The sequence below is a fragment of the Diospyros lotus genome, chromosome 4, assembly GCF_014633365.1.
Source record: "Diospyros lotus cultivar Yz01 chromosome 4, ASM1463336v1, whole genome shotgun sequence".
Classification (NCBI taxonomy): domain Eukaryota; kingdom Viridiplantae; phylum Streptophyta; class Magnoliopsida; order Ericales; family Ebenaceae; genus Diospyros; species Diospyros lotus.
Genome location: NC_068341.1, coordinates 8,877,760 through 8,893,006, shown reverse-complemented (window position 1 = coordinate 8,893,006; position 15,247 = coordinate 8,877,760). Strand labels below are relative to the sequence as shown.

At 36.0% G+C, this 15,247-nt stretch overlaps 1 protein-coding gene across 1 annotated transcript in view; it reads left to right on the top strand.

The window, feature by feature from the left end:
- The window catches only part of LOC127800121 (histone acetyltransferase of the MYST family 1-like), a 34,878-nt gene that overhangs the window by 17,764 nt on the left and 1,867 nt on the right, over positions 1 to 15,247 (top strand). Inside the window, exons 4-8 of the mRNA XM_052334560.1 lie at positions 1,283 to 1,492; positions 3,901 to 3,969; positions 4,271 to 4,432; positions 14,126 to 14,219; positions 15,027 to 15,169. Of these exons, the coding sequence (XP_052190520.1) occupies positions 1,283 to 1,492; positions 3,901 to 3,969; positions 4,271 to 4,432; positions 14,126 to 14,219; positions 15,027 to 15,169 (678 nt within the window). The remainder of the gene's footprint in view (positions 1 to 1,282; positions 1,493 to 3,900; positions 3,970 to 4,270; positions 4,433 to 14,125; positions 14,220 to 15,026; positions 15,170 to 15,247) is intronic.

The window sequence follows — 15,247 nt, the reverse complement described above, 5'->3', positions numbered from 1 at the left end:
GAAGAGGAGGTGTTATCCTCCATAAGAAAAGGGAACCAGTAAATGTAGACGACTTAATTGGACGGAAGGAAATTAGACCAGTTGACTTGCTAGCTCTAATACCATGAACAAAAAGTATTTTTGGATGAAAGAATGATTTCATTCATACGGGCTAATCTTTTGTACAGAAATATATAGGCAAAAGATCAATAATCTTACCATCTAGAATGTACAACAATCAAGGAATTAGACAATCCTAGAAATAGAAAGTTTTGACTTTGTACAATCCCTATAATTACTCCAATCAATCATCTATCAATCCATAATTTACAGCTGCAGTCTTGTTTAATATACATCCTATCAATTAACCTTACTCTTGGCATTCCAAGAGGCTCCATATGATAGTTGTTAGTATTCATGGTATGACTCTTGTGTTTCTTGCTTTCCGGGTTGCCATAATCTAAAATGTTTGATTGGTCTTCCATTTGATGATAATTGATCACTTGGTGGTTGTACAGAAATATATAGACAAAAGATCTGTAATCTTACCATCTAGAACTAGAATGTACCACAATCAAGGAATTAGACAATCCTAGAAATAGAAAGTTTTGACTTTGTACAATCCCTATAATTACTCAAATCAATCATCTATCAATCCATAATTTACAGATGCAGTCTTGTTTAATATACATCCTATCAATTATCCTTACTCTCAACATTCCAAGAGTCTCCATATGATAGTTGTTAGCATTCATGGTGTGACTCTTGTGTTTCTTGCTTTCCGGGTTACCATAATCTAAAATGTTTGATTGGTCTTCCATTTGATGATAATTGATCACTTGGTGGTTGTCACATACTCAATGTTTTCCTTTCTTGAGTTTAGTACTTGGCAATTTCAAAGAGCTAATTATTTTTCATTTCTTAACGGAATTTTTAGATATAACTTAATTAAGAATTTCTGCAAGTACTACTTGAACGAATATATATGTTATAATCTTAAGTTGGATCTTCTCTCTCCTTCTCTTTCCAAGAGATAATAACTCTGGGTTAACTTGATATTGACTGGAGTTAATTTGAGAAATACTACAAGTTGGCCATTGAAGAAGTCATAAGATGAGTGTGATACTAGGCCAACTTACTGCTCACTGCCATGTGCAGTTGAAACTTTAGGCCAGTTGATGGATTTTTATGCTAATATCCAATTGGTTAAGATTAAGTATATCTATGCTGCCTTATATATTTTTTCCCCTTTGTCTTGAGTTTTTAGCAAAAGATAATCTGAATATTATTTTCAACCATTCAGGGTCATGAGGAGCTTGATGCTGCCAGCTTGCGTGAACATGAAGAATTCACAAAAGTTAAGAATATAGCGACTATAGAACTTGGAAGATATGAAATTGAGACATGGTACTTTTCTCCCTTCCCACCAGAATACAATGACTCTTTGAAGCTGTACTTTTGTGAGTTTTGTCTCACTTTCATGAAGCGAAAGGAGCAGCTTCAGAGGCATATGGTGAGCTTGATCTTAAATCTTTCTTATCTACATTTCTTTCTTGAATTCAGGTTGTGACATAGGTGCATTGCGAAGTTGTGAAAAAGGATTAAAAACATTACTAAAGCTATTGTAAGTTTTTGAAGGACTTAAAAGCCGGGTACTTGCATGCATAAAGGTTCTGTATGCCTTCCAAGTATAAGAACTTCCATTTCATTTCCAGCAGCCTCACTTCCATTTTCTTCATAGTTCATCGGAGCCAACAGTCTTATCCCATCTGATGCTTATATCTTTGCCATGAGCTGTGGGATAGTATTTTGTGCGTGATGATGTAGGGAGGAGATGGAGTCCTGGTTTGATAGGAAACCCTACTTTAATACAACCATGTCATGTGATATTCCTCTCAATTCAATTCAGTTATGGCATATTCTTAACTAAGTTCTTCAATATGGTAGATTGTTACATTCTATGTCTAGTGTATATTTGAAGAAGAGGATGTGTACTTGCTAATATCAAAGTTTTGGATACATTATTTCTGTTGGGATTGTTTAAAACTTGGATTAGAGTAGTAGCTTTGTTGGGTTGGGGCAGAAATCTTCCATGGACATGTAGGTTTACCTAGGAGGCCCTTGACACCTATATTCAATGTTAGGTGTCAGGTGTGAGCAATGTATCTAAGTGTCATATTCTCAGATCCTTCTTTTTATTGGGTTTAATCATTCCAGGGCATGACTATAACCCAAATTTCTTGGATACTCATTTATTTATAATAGAATGGTGTTTACAAACTAACTTAGTGCTTTATGTACAGCTTACAAGTGTTATGCATGGTTTTCAATAGCTCTACTACTTAAATGTGTGTGTAATTGCATGCCCAGTTGGAAATGTCAGATGCATGTCTCATGCCCTACCCTGAGCATCGGCTATTATTAAGTTCATTCCTACCAGCCACCACAACATTATGTTTCAACCAAGAAATGAGACAAGCTTGTCTTTGTCTTGCCTATCTCTATTTTCTGGGCCTTTTCAGACCATGTGTTCGTTTTGGTTAATTTTGAGCAACGTGATGGTGTTTTGGGGGATATGAAAGATAATTATTTCTGACATCTTCCTTAGTACACTTATTTTGACATGTAAATGGTGTCAGTTGTCTAGTGTGCAAATGACAGATCAATTCGTTAGTTCCTTATGCTCTGTTTGAAATGAATGAACCTCAAACATAATAGTTCATTTACAATGAATTCTACATAGAATTCATTTGCAAATGAACTATTATGTTTAGAATGACACAATTTAAAATATGGAATTCAATTGAATTCCATATACTTATGTTTGGAGTGAATCCAAAATTGAAATTTCATTTGCTCTTACTTCCTAAAACACCCTTGATATAATAACCTTGTTAAAGTAGAGAATTTTTCTTTTTATAAAAAAAAGAGAAAAAAACATAGATACAGATTTTTTTATTCTGCAATGTATACATATATATATATATATATTAAATTTCAAAATTAATTCTCAAATTAGAAATTACGGAAATATATTATATTCAATAATTTAAGAAACTAAATACAAATAAAATGAAGAGTTAGAATAAAATTATACCCAAAAGGACTTGGCTTGCAATCCTTGATAGTGACACCAAAGTGGTGATGGCCAATGTCTACGATGGCGACGGTGATGGAGACAGAGATTGATGGGAAGAGGGGGGGGGGGTATTTTCTCCACAAACCATTTTTATGCTCAAGTTGTGAATTCATTTCCGAAGTCCACCTATTTTGGTGGAATTTGGTTTTAGTGTAGCTGAATTCCATAACTTTTTTCATTCCAAACCTAAAAAGTTGGAATTGGAAATGAATTCCACAAAATTTTGTGGAATTAATTCATTCCAAAGAGGGGGTTAGTGTTCAAGCTCACCTAAGATCCTTGTATTACTGGTACTTGTTGAAAATATGAACTACTATATCAACTAAGAGACATCACATCATTATCTACTATGATTATCCAAGATAGACACATTCTTATCATGTGCTTAAAATACATGTGGTTTAATAATGACATCTTCTCTATCTTAATTTAAAAGGAAAGGATAATGATCTCTTCAACTAGACAATTATGTACTCCTTAAAAATTTATGTTAAATTTGTGTGCTTTATTATATAAGAAACTTGAGTTTCATCCTTAAAATATATTTTGTCTTGTACAAGCATATTGTGCCAGATTCTCAATTTGATAAATTAGTGATAATTATCTATTATAACAAAGATTGTATCTCAAGCCTGTTTAACCTTTTCCTTTTATTGATTTGTCTTATTTATTTTTCTTTCCCAATAAGGTCATCTTTGGAACCATGGTGCTTTGTGCCAACAATTTCTTTTTCTTTTTTATTGACTGCTACTTTTCTTTTGTGATTTTTCTTGTGTATGAAGAGGAAATGTGATCTGAAGCATCCCCCTGGTGATGAGATATACCGAAGTGGAACTTTGTCAATGTTTGAGGTACACACTCGTGTCTTTCTATTTTTCTAGTGTCATTTTCTGGACGGCCTTATCTTTTTAATTTGAACATGGTCAGTATTGCAGATTAATCTATTGTGCAGTTTGGTGAAATTTGGAACCTGTATTATATTATATTATTATTTGGTTTCAACTTGGTTTTAAATGTATAGGTGCTATTCATTTGATTTTCTCTTTGATTTTCTCTCTTGCATGTCACGTGGAAATTTCAGTTGATTATAGATGCACGGTCAGGGTGTCTGCTGTCTGTTTAACTGTTTTGTATTGCAATGTTTTGAAACAGGTTGACGGGAAAAAGAACAAGGTTTATGGACAAAATCTTTGCTATCTGGCCAAATTGTTTCTTGATCACAAGACGCTCTATTATGATGTTGACCTGTTCCTATTTTATGTGCTTTGTGAATGTGATGATCGGGGATGCCACATGGTTGGCTACTTTTCAAAGGTAATTGTTTATGCTTTGAAAGTTTTTCTTTCTGCCATCCTCCTCCCCATGTATTGTTCTGCCATTTTCTTGTAGTTGTTGTTTGAGAACATGAAGTTCTTTAGAACATGTGATGTAGCATGAACATATTAATATGTCCACACAGTGCAGTGGCACGGTCCTATAAGTTATATATTGATGATTAATTAATCTTTACTTTGACTTGCATGCTGAATAAAAAGCTTATTTATTGATGATTTCTTGAATGTTATCTGTGTTAATTTCTATCTTGATATACACCAATCAAATGTAAAATCAATCTATTGTCTAATTCCCCAATTTGATTTTAGGCTTGGGGACTGATCAAGTTGAGGCTTACAGTTTGAATAAAAAATGGACTTGAATGGGAGTCATCAGTCCTTATACTGAACCACACAAACACATATCAATATTCATAAAAGGGTGTCCCCTATGCAAGAGGCCTCTCACTTTGTGAGGGTTAGGGGAGGGTCATTTTTGTACAGTCTTCCCGATTTTTGAGAAGAGGCTGTTTTAATAACTTGAACCCTTGATCTCCCAGTCACAAAGGAGCAAACACTTTCGTCATTTTTATAACTTGAACCTGTGATCTCCCTTATGGTCGAGTGTCTTTCCACTTTCGTCATTCAGGAACCAACACTTCGCCCAATTGTTTTGAATCCCAGCCTCCCCAATAACCAATTACATTACGACCACTTAACAAACTTGGTTGACAAACATAGTTTATGTGTAGCTAATGTAGCGGCTTGTCAAGCATTTGACAAACTCACACCATCCATTTCAAATAGAATTTGTCTCGTGGACACATGAGCAATCCAACCCATAGGATTTCCTTTTCCTCTTCCCATTCTAACTTCTGTAGGTTCTCTTACCTTTTTTTTCAGAATTGTCTACTTATAGCACAATGGAATTGTCCAATTATAGCCCGACGTGCTGCTTCAATGGCTCGATATGAAAGACAACCAGCTTTACAACTTTTAGTGCCTTGGCCACAGGAAGTTTTTTTGGAAATGTTGGAACTCTTTTGCAAAAACAAGAAGCATTTTAGGTTCTATTTTTACATACTATAATGAAGAACACCACTTTTTCGCTCAAGTTAGAAGTGTACTTTGAGTTCGAGTTAGCTGTTATAGTTCAGGACATGACAGTATGAGACCTTTTGCTTAGGGCTTTGTTAGCAAGCAACCAACTCGGTAGAAGTAGATTGGAACTTTCCTCTTTGACAAAGGTAGCGTTAGCGACGTAAGAGTAAGTAAACAGATTAGGTGTAGTGGGCAAAGACAAGTATGTAGAGGGGTTTAATTTACGATTCTCTTCAAAGAGCAATAGGGGGTGCCAGTGTCTTATGGGAGTAGCTGAACTCTTTTTCTCTTTCCTTTTGTGCCTTTAGCTATGAACTACACTATCTGGTGGGCTTGTCTTTCCACCTGATACCATTCATTTCTGCTTGATTGCTAACCTCTGGGGAACTTGGATCCATACTCAATGAGATAGATGTAGCTTCTAATTTCCTAGATCTAGATGTGGAAGTGAAGTACTACTTTCAGAGTTTCGATATCCTTTCTCCAATAGTAAATCATAGTGAATGGGCAAATTGTTATGGCTGACAATGTCAACAAAAAGGGATTCAGTTCAGGTGAGCAGTTTAAGTTACATAGGAGCCCTTAAACTTGTTGAAATTCAAAAGTATTATAAAAGGCCAAAATCATATTTATGCTTCTGAACTTTTGCATTTTTTTCTTATGAAAGCTTGAACTTTTTGTGATTTCAAATGTGCTATTGAATTTAGGCTGAAAGCATATTCATGCCCTTGAACTTTTTGTGGTTCCAAATGTGTCCCTGAACTGTGCTAAATAACTCGTTTAAATAATTGGCTAGCAAGTGACACATGCGCATTGACTTGGTAGTTTTTTGATGTCTCCTCAACTCTCTATCTCTCTTCGGTTGTGTCTCCTTTCTCTTTGACGTTTCCTACGTCTCCTTCGGTTGGGCTACATAGGCTTGTTGGTTTGGATGGGTTACTAACGTGCTCGAGTCGATGATCATTGCTGTTTAGGGGGATCGAAGATGGGGCCAGTTTGGGGGTAGCATTTCTTGCAGGAGACGCAATCGAAAGAGATGCCAAAGAGAGAGGAGATGCAATCGGAGAGAGAGAGGGGGAGTTGAGGAGATGTCGGAGAGAGAGAGGAGGAGCCGAGGAGATGCTGTCAAATAGAGAAAGGGAGTTGAGGAGATGCTGGAGAGAGAGGGAGTTGAGGAGGCATCGAAAAATTGCCACGTCAGCACACGTGCATATTGCTTGTTGGCCAGTTGTTTGAATTAGTGATTTTGCAGAGTTCATAGGTGCATTTAGAACCATGAAAAGTTTAGGGTTCCATAAGAAAAAAACACAAGTTCAGGAGCACATTTGGAATTGCGAAAAATTTAGAGTTCCACAAGAAAAAAACACAAAAGTTTGGGGGCATAAATATGCTTTTGGCCTCTATTATAAAATCATTGAGAACCCTATAGAGTAAAGAACAAAGTCTCATAGTGAATTTATGTAGTTGAGCCATGATTGATTGAGAAAAAATGATTCCCTCTAGAAAGAGAGTCCTTGTACAAGTTAGTGAAGAACTAAATGAGAGCTGTGGTTGGTTGTTGACCAATAGAAAGCATGGAAGGAAGAAGTCAGTAGGCACTCAGCAACAACAAGAAAAAGGCCAGTAATTGAACACTAGGCCGAAAAAAAGGGATAAGCAACAACGCATGTGAACTTGAATAGCTTGCAGACATAGCATGAAGAGATGAGTTCGGAGTAGTGAATCGAGGAAACTTCCAGGTTACTTGAGTTGTAACCATTTCTATTAAGTGACAATCTGTCATGGACCTAGGGTTTAGCCTAGGACTAGAATGGAAATCGGAAGGATCCGATTCATTTAAAGTCAAGAACAAAATGTATAGAGGGAAGATTGAAGAAGATTGTGGGAGAAATTAGAAAGAATGGAGGGAGAATGGCAGAAGAACGAAAGAGAGAGATTAGAGAAATTGTGGAAGAGAACTGAGAGTTCAATATCAAAATCAGCATGACTTTTACAGAAGAAGGATCAAGCTTATATAGCTTGAACCGTGGGTGCTGTCATAATATATCACACACACTCTTAACTAATTGATTTGTCCTATTCTAGCATATGGACACCTGACAAATTCTGCCATAACAAACTAACCAGCTGGAAAGGAAATAAAAATAAGAGAATGAAATACAAAGGCAATACAAGTAAGTAATATCCAAGCCGATACAAAACTTGGCCACAAAATTATAAGTCTCCCTAGTCTCGTGACAAACTATTGCAACCATATTACCATGATGCTCTTTTATTGTTCCTTAGGTCATGACACAACCTTAGCCTTTGTACAATCTCTCATAGTGCTTCTATCAATGGAGAAAAGCACCCTCAAAAGGCTGTCATAGGGGCTCTTACTCTTTTTCCTATGGAAAAGATTTTTATGACTACAGGTATCCTTATACTCCTTCCGAGGCTCCTCCTCTCGCGTAAAGTATTAAAAACATTATAGTCAACTTATTTCCTTCGTTTACCTGACGTATGAGTGTCCTGAAGTTCAAGGGCTTGTGGAATATAGGAAGTCACTTGAAAGATAGAGAATGAGCTACATACTTTATTAGATAGAACAAGATGAGCAAGTGGAAAGCTTTTTCGAGTAAGAGATGGCTCAACCAATAGTGAGCTGAACAATTTGCTTGTAACAAGGCGAAAGGTAAGGCTTGTGCTTGCTTCTAGGCTTCCTCTTTCTAATCCAATCTCGATTCAAGTAGATGTATCAACATGCATGTATGCTTAAAGGGTGCTACTCCTGGTCTTGTATGCAGGAATACCATACACAGTGTTCAAAAAAGTGTGCTTTAAGTGCAAAGCGCGAAGTGCAACATGCTTGGGGCTTTTTTTTTTTTTTTTGTGTGTGTGAAGCTTAGTGACTTTAATGGAGGCTGATTAAAGCGCACCTGAGTGGCGCTTTTACCTGAGCTCCAAAGCGCAAAAAAATGCGCTTCAGAAATACACTTGGGTTTTTTTTAATCAAACAATATGAATGGTTGCAATAGTGTAGTTGCTTGTATGGAATCCTTACCCAAAAAAAAACAATTATAAGATCTTGGAAAGTTCTAAACAAAATCATATATACATTTGTTTTAAAAAAAAAAAAGAAGACTCAATTATATTTACCAAGAAAAAGTAAAATAAAATAAAGGAAACATGTAATTAGGTGTAAATTAGGGGTTGCTAATTTATTCCTAATTACTAGAAATTTGGGATTGATGATTGATCTTGATTGCTATAAATTAGGGATTGTGATGATTGATACTTGATTGTTTTAAATTAGAGATTGTTGATTGATTGCAAATTAGGGATTGATTGATTAGTTATTGTTGTAAATTAAGGGTTGATTAATTGGGGATTGTTGTGAATTAGGGATGATTTTTTTTTTTCCTTGTTAGTTTATATGATCTTTTGTATAAATCATGTTAATGAAGTTTTTTTGGCCAAAATTTTACAAAAAACAAAAGAAGATTCACCAAAATAAAAAAATAAAAAGAAGTCTTAGCATATCTAGATGCTTTCAATTGAGAGTTCTCTCATGTTCCTAATAACTAAGGGGGGATACATTCTCAGGTAGAAGGAATGGGCAGATGAAAGGTCATTCTTCTAGAAGGAAATTAGATAGTTGCAATATTTTGAAACCTGTAACTTTGAAAAGTGGCGGCCCTTTTGGTGCCGAAAGCTAGCTACAATCAATATATAATTACTGATTACATTCAGTGTAAAAGGAAGAAAAGAAATTAATCAAAAACTTCTGATTTCCCTCTTAATCTCTCCTCTCTCTCGGATTTCCTTCCTATCTAGTACTTGACGTCCAAGTAAGAAATTGGAAGAGAAAAAATCACATAAAACAAAATCTAAGAATCAGGTGGTGGGATTTAAAAGGGGAGAAATAACTAATCTTCAAAGAAAAATTAAGGGGTAGAAGAGAATGGAATGGAGAAGGACAGACAAACCAAATGTGGAGAGAAATGGCTAATGCCCTGAGAAACACAGTAAATGTAGTGCTTGGAGAGAGAAATGGTAGAGCCCCTAACCTTAAGGAGTCTTGGTGGTGGAATGAAGAAGTGCAATTGAAAATTAAAAATAAGAAAAATTGCTATAAGGCTGTATATCAGTGCAACAATGAAGAAAATCAAAAAAATTATAAAGAATTAAAAAAGGCAGCAAAAAAAGCTGTTAGTGAAGCAAGGTCAAAAGCATACGAGAATCTATATAAACGACTTGATACAAAAGATGGAGAAAGGGATATATATAAATTAGCTAAAGCAAGAGAAAAAAAAACAAGCGATTTAAATCAAGTGAAATGCATAAAAGATGAAAATCAAAATGTATTAGTGAATGAGGGAGCGATTAAGGAGAGATGGAATGAGTATTTTACAAAATTATTCAATGATGATGGCGACACAAGAGTTAGGTTGGGACATCTTAGTAACTCCGAAGGGAACGTGAGCTATATATTTTATCGACTCATAAGTCCAAATGAAATAAGGCAAGCATTAAAAAAGATGAAAAATCATAAGGCGGTGGGACCGGATAATATACCAATAGAAGCATGGAAATGCATGGGAGAAGAGGGTATCTCCTGGCTAACGAAATTATTTAACGCGATTCTTAAATAAAAAAAGATGCTAGATGAGTGGAGGAAGAGTACTTTGGTCCCTATATATAAGAACAAAGGAGATGTTCAAAACTGTGAAAATTACAGAGGAATTAAGTTAATGAGCTATACCATGAAACTCTGGGAGAGAGTAATAGAACAGAGGCTCAGAAAAGAAACAGAGGTCTCAGAAAATCAGTTTGGTTTCATGCCCGGTAGGTCAACAATGGAAGCTATATGAGATCATCAGAAGGACCTACATATGGTGTTTATAGATCTAGAAAAGGCCTATGATAGGGTCCCTAGAGAAGTATTATGGAGGGTTTTAGAGAAGAAAGGAGTCCGAATAGCCTATATACAAGCCCTTAAGGACATGTATCATGGTGCAGAGACAAGGGTCAGAACATGCGGAGAGGATACTGAACCGTTTAAAATTACAATAGGATTGCATCAAGGTTCTGCACTAAGTCCATACTTATTTGCTTTAATAATGGATGAACTCACTAAAGATATTCAGACAGATGTGCCATGGTGTATGCTATTTGCAGACGAAATAGTGTTGGTGGATGAAACAAAAGACGGAGTGAACACTAAGTTTGAGTTATGGAGAAACAATTTAGAATCTAAGGGATTTAAATTAAGCAGAAAGAAAACAGAATATATGGAATGTAAATTTGGTAAGAATGCAAGAGTGGAGGATGTTATAATAAAATTGGAAGACCAAATCTTACAAAGAAAAGACCATTTTCGATATTTGGGATCAGTGATTCAAAAAGATGGAGAAATTCACGAGGATGTCACACATAGAATTAAGGCAGGTTGGCTAAAATGGAGAAATGCATCGAGGGTGTTATGTAATGATAAAATCCCATTAAAATTGAAAGGAAAATTCTATAGGATAGCTATAAGACCAGTTTTGTTGTACGACTCAGAATGTTGGGCAGTCAAATACCAACATGAGCAAAAGACGAGTGTAGCGGAGATGAGGATGTTAAGATGGATGCACGGCCATACAAGAAAAGATAAAATTAGAAATGAAGTTATTCGTAATAAGATAGGAGTAGTGCCAATAGAGGAGAAGATGAGAGAGACTAGACTAAGATGGTTTGGTCATGTGAGAAGGAGACCAAGAGACGCTCCTGTGAGGAGAGTTGATGAAATGGAACAATTAATCAAAAAAAGAGGTAGAGGCAGACCTAAGAAGACTTTGAGGGAGACGTTAAAGTTTGATATGAAGTGTATGAATCTCAATGAAGATATGACAAAAGATAGAAATACATGGAAGTCTAGAATTCATATAGCCGACCCCACATAGTGGGATAAATGCTGGATATGTTGTTGTCTTCCAAGTTTTATTAGGACCAACAACTGACTAGATTGTATCCCTATATATGTCCCCATGTGTTTTTGCTATGGTTGCATAAACTTGTAAAGTGGAATAAAATATAAATGAAAAAATGGTATCTCATTATTTGTTAAATTTGCAGCGCCCTCATTTGTATTTAGTTTTTTTAATGATTTCTTTTTTAATAGTTTATATTTTTTATGCTTCTAAAACTTTATACTCTTTATTTTATTTGTATGTGCTTCACTTTGCTTAAGCATGCACTTCACTTTGCGCTTAAGTGTGCCTAGCACTTTTCAGAACACTGACCATACACCTATTTGATTAATATCACTTAATTGCGTATGTCTGTCATGAATCTAGTGGCTAGAACTAAAATTATGACATTATTTATAGTGTAACTGAAGATGCAATTTATTTTAGGTAATTTCTTTTATTATTATTATGGATAACTTCTAGCTAAACAAAGCAAGTGTTGAAGTAAGTTCACATAAATTTAGGTGGGGTTCCGAGGTTCAGGGACCAGGATGACTGAGTTCATGGTGTGGATGCATAACAACAAAAGGGGATAGGAGGAGAATTAAAAGTGAAGGCAATAAGAAAGAAAGTTCTGATACCAAAATTGATTTAGCGCGATAATAGAGAAAGTATAGAGAAGACAGAGCCAGTGGAGAGAAAAGTCTGCAATAATTTATTTGGGAAATGATTTCTGTTGAATAATAAAAACTAATAAGATTCTCATTTTAGTAGCAGTAGAGACGGAAAAAGAAAGTTACAGTGCAAGTATATATAAAAGGAAAAAATTATCTACATTAAGATGGAAAGAAATTAATGACTTCATCTAATAAATTTAGAATTTTTCTGTCTCTTTAGCTCTCAAACAAAAAGAGACAAATATTAAGGGGGTGTTTAACACGACTTCTAGTTTTCGTTTTTATTTTTTTATGCTCAATTTTTGTTTTCAATTAAAAAAATGATATATTGTTTGATAATTTTGTTTTATTTTCAGTTTTGGCTTTTGATTTTATTTCCCCCCCCCCCACTTTTTCCTCCTGCCGCATGTAGGACATTGGTGACATGCAGAGCTGATTGGGAGTTGTTGGAGTATGACAACTCCCGCTGGTGGTAAATGTCACCAGTCGTGGGAAGGGAGAGAGATTGATGGGGTGGGGAGGGGAAAGTATGAAAATGAAATGGGAATTCAAAATTATGAAAACACCTTTCACCTTTTTTTCCAAAAAAAATTTAAAATTTTTTGAAAATGAGAACTAGCAATCAAATGCTATTTTCTGTTTCCATTTCCAATTTTGGAAACAAAAACAGAAAATGGAGGCCTAACCCAATAGATCCCGAAGTTATTATTATTGGATACTCTCAATTAGTTTAGATGGAAATGACTACTTCTTTCCTGTGAACCTCAGATGCACCCCCTAGGTCCTGTGGTCCTCTGCTGTTAGCAATTGGGTTTCAGTGGTGAAGGGGCTAATGACGCTATCATTGAAGCCTAACAAGGGTCTTGCTGATGCCATGGATGTTCCTTGGGTGCAGATTGACTGGGTAGTGCTTTCCATAGGTGGCGGGAGGCTGGCCAAGCCTAACCTCATTGGTGGGATGGGTGGGGTGAGGGCTGAATGTGATTTCATTTGCACACAAGGATCCCTTGGTATCTGACTTACCCCTCTTTACTTAGGGGAAAGAAAAAGAAAAAAGGGAATGACTACTTATTGGATATCTAATTACGTGGCAAAACAGTAGTAGTTGTTTTGGAATGTTTTAGTTAGTTTTGGTGGTAACATTAGAGCTGTGGTTTTCTGTTACTTTTCATTTTTTTACCTGGGAAAATGAAATGGAAAACTGTTTAGCAGTTTCAACAGTCAAAAAAAGGGTGTCTTTAGTGCACAATGTTCGTGTGAGGGTCAGGGAAGGGTTGTTTTGATATGCAGCCTTACCCTCCTTGATATGTGAAGAGGCTGTTTCCACAACTCTTAGAAATGAAATTTTGTTCATGGCCTCCAATTGGATGGCAGTTTTAGAATTTAGGTTTGGAATATTCTTTTGTTTCATGTGAAATGATTGTGTGGGTTTGTTATTAATTTTTTTATGTCGAAAATGGTTTGATGCCATGGGATGTTTAGTTTTGATCATGCTTATCACAGGAAACAAGGATCTCAATTTAAAGTGACAATGCTCATTATAACACGTGGGTAGAGATTAACCAAGTCCCTGTCAGGCAGGTCATACTTAGCCTATCAAACTATTGCCTTCACCACATCAACTTAATATTTCTAAATGGATTGTTTCTCTCTTGAGAAGCTGCATTTAGCTCTAGTAACCTTGTGTAACTGCATTGTAAAATTAGATAAAGGTTCAAATGAAGTATACAGTGCTTCTATCTTGATGTCCTTCATTGCCTCATCATTTCCGTTTATTTTTGTTTTCTGTCACCTTAAACAACCTAATATGCAGTTAACCTCTTACTATCCCATTGTATATATGTGAATATTGTCAAAGATTCTATATTGGGCTTTATCCATTGAATTATGATCCCAAGTTTGCATTTCAAAAATAAGGCTGCTTGTGATTAATATTGAAAAAACTGATGTCTCATACCATGCCTTTTCCATGCAATGGCACAGGAAAAGCATTCAGAGGAGTCCTATAACCTAGCCTGCATTCTCACTCTTCCTCCCTATCAGAGGAAAGGCTATGGGAAATTCCTAATTGCATTCTGTAAGTTCTCTTCTGATTAAATTTCTTCTCCATCTCTTTTTTCCATTCATTTCTTTACTGTTCCTCTTTCTTAGGGCTCAGTATAAGTAGTGCTGAATTACATAACCCCTTTCTCTGACAGTCAAATTCTTGTGGACATTGTTCTCCATGATCCAAAATGATGCATCATGCATCGTCTTCTAAAGCAAGCTAATGCAAGATTATTGAAAGCAAGCTAATGCACACCTCATTGATGCCCCTTGCTTTGGATATTGTGGAAATAAAATGGAAATATTGGAGTTGTGTTGTAGTTCACAATAATGTGACAGGAATTTTTTGATTAAAGCCAACTTTCTTTCCAAACTCTCTTCATTTTTCTCTTTTACGTTAGAGTGTTGGATCCATAGAAGGATATGAGCCGGACCTAAAGACCAGGTTCAATGCCAACCAGGTTCCATAGAAGCATTCCACAAGGTTTTGGAATGCTTTGTTGCTCCTACTACCTCACTAGTTATAACGTGCTGATGACCTATGTGTGGGTACAAATGTGGGTACAAACCTTGTGATTGTTATAAACCATTGACCTGATGGCTCAGAGCAAGCACTGAATGATTTCAGTGGGGGCAGCTTGGAGCTTAACGAAATGCATTGATGCGAGATGACTTCTATTTATTTATTTTGGGGTGGGTTGGTGGTGGGGGTGCAGTTACTGATGCTTCTTGGACCTTCCTGATAAAGTAATTGGAGGAAAAGTTCTGTTTTTCATTTACTTTTGATCTTATGGGTTTTATAATGAATAATTGCTGGTATCATTTCAAAATGGTGCAGCTTATGAGCTTTCCAAGAAGGAAGGTAAAGTTGGCACACCTGAGAGACCCCTCTCAGACCTGGGGCTGCTAAGCTACAGAGGATACTGGACGCGAGTTCTCTTAGATATTCTGAAAAAGCACAAGGGTAACATATCCATCAAGGTATATTTTGAATTGCCTGCTAGAGCTTTTTCCAATATTTACTATTCATCTCTTTTTCCTACCCCCCCACTACCCCCT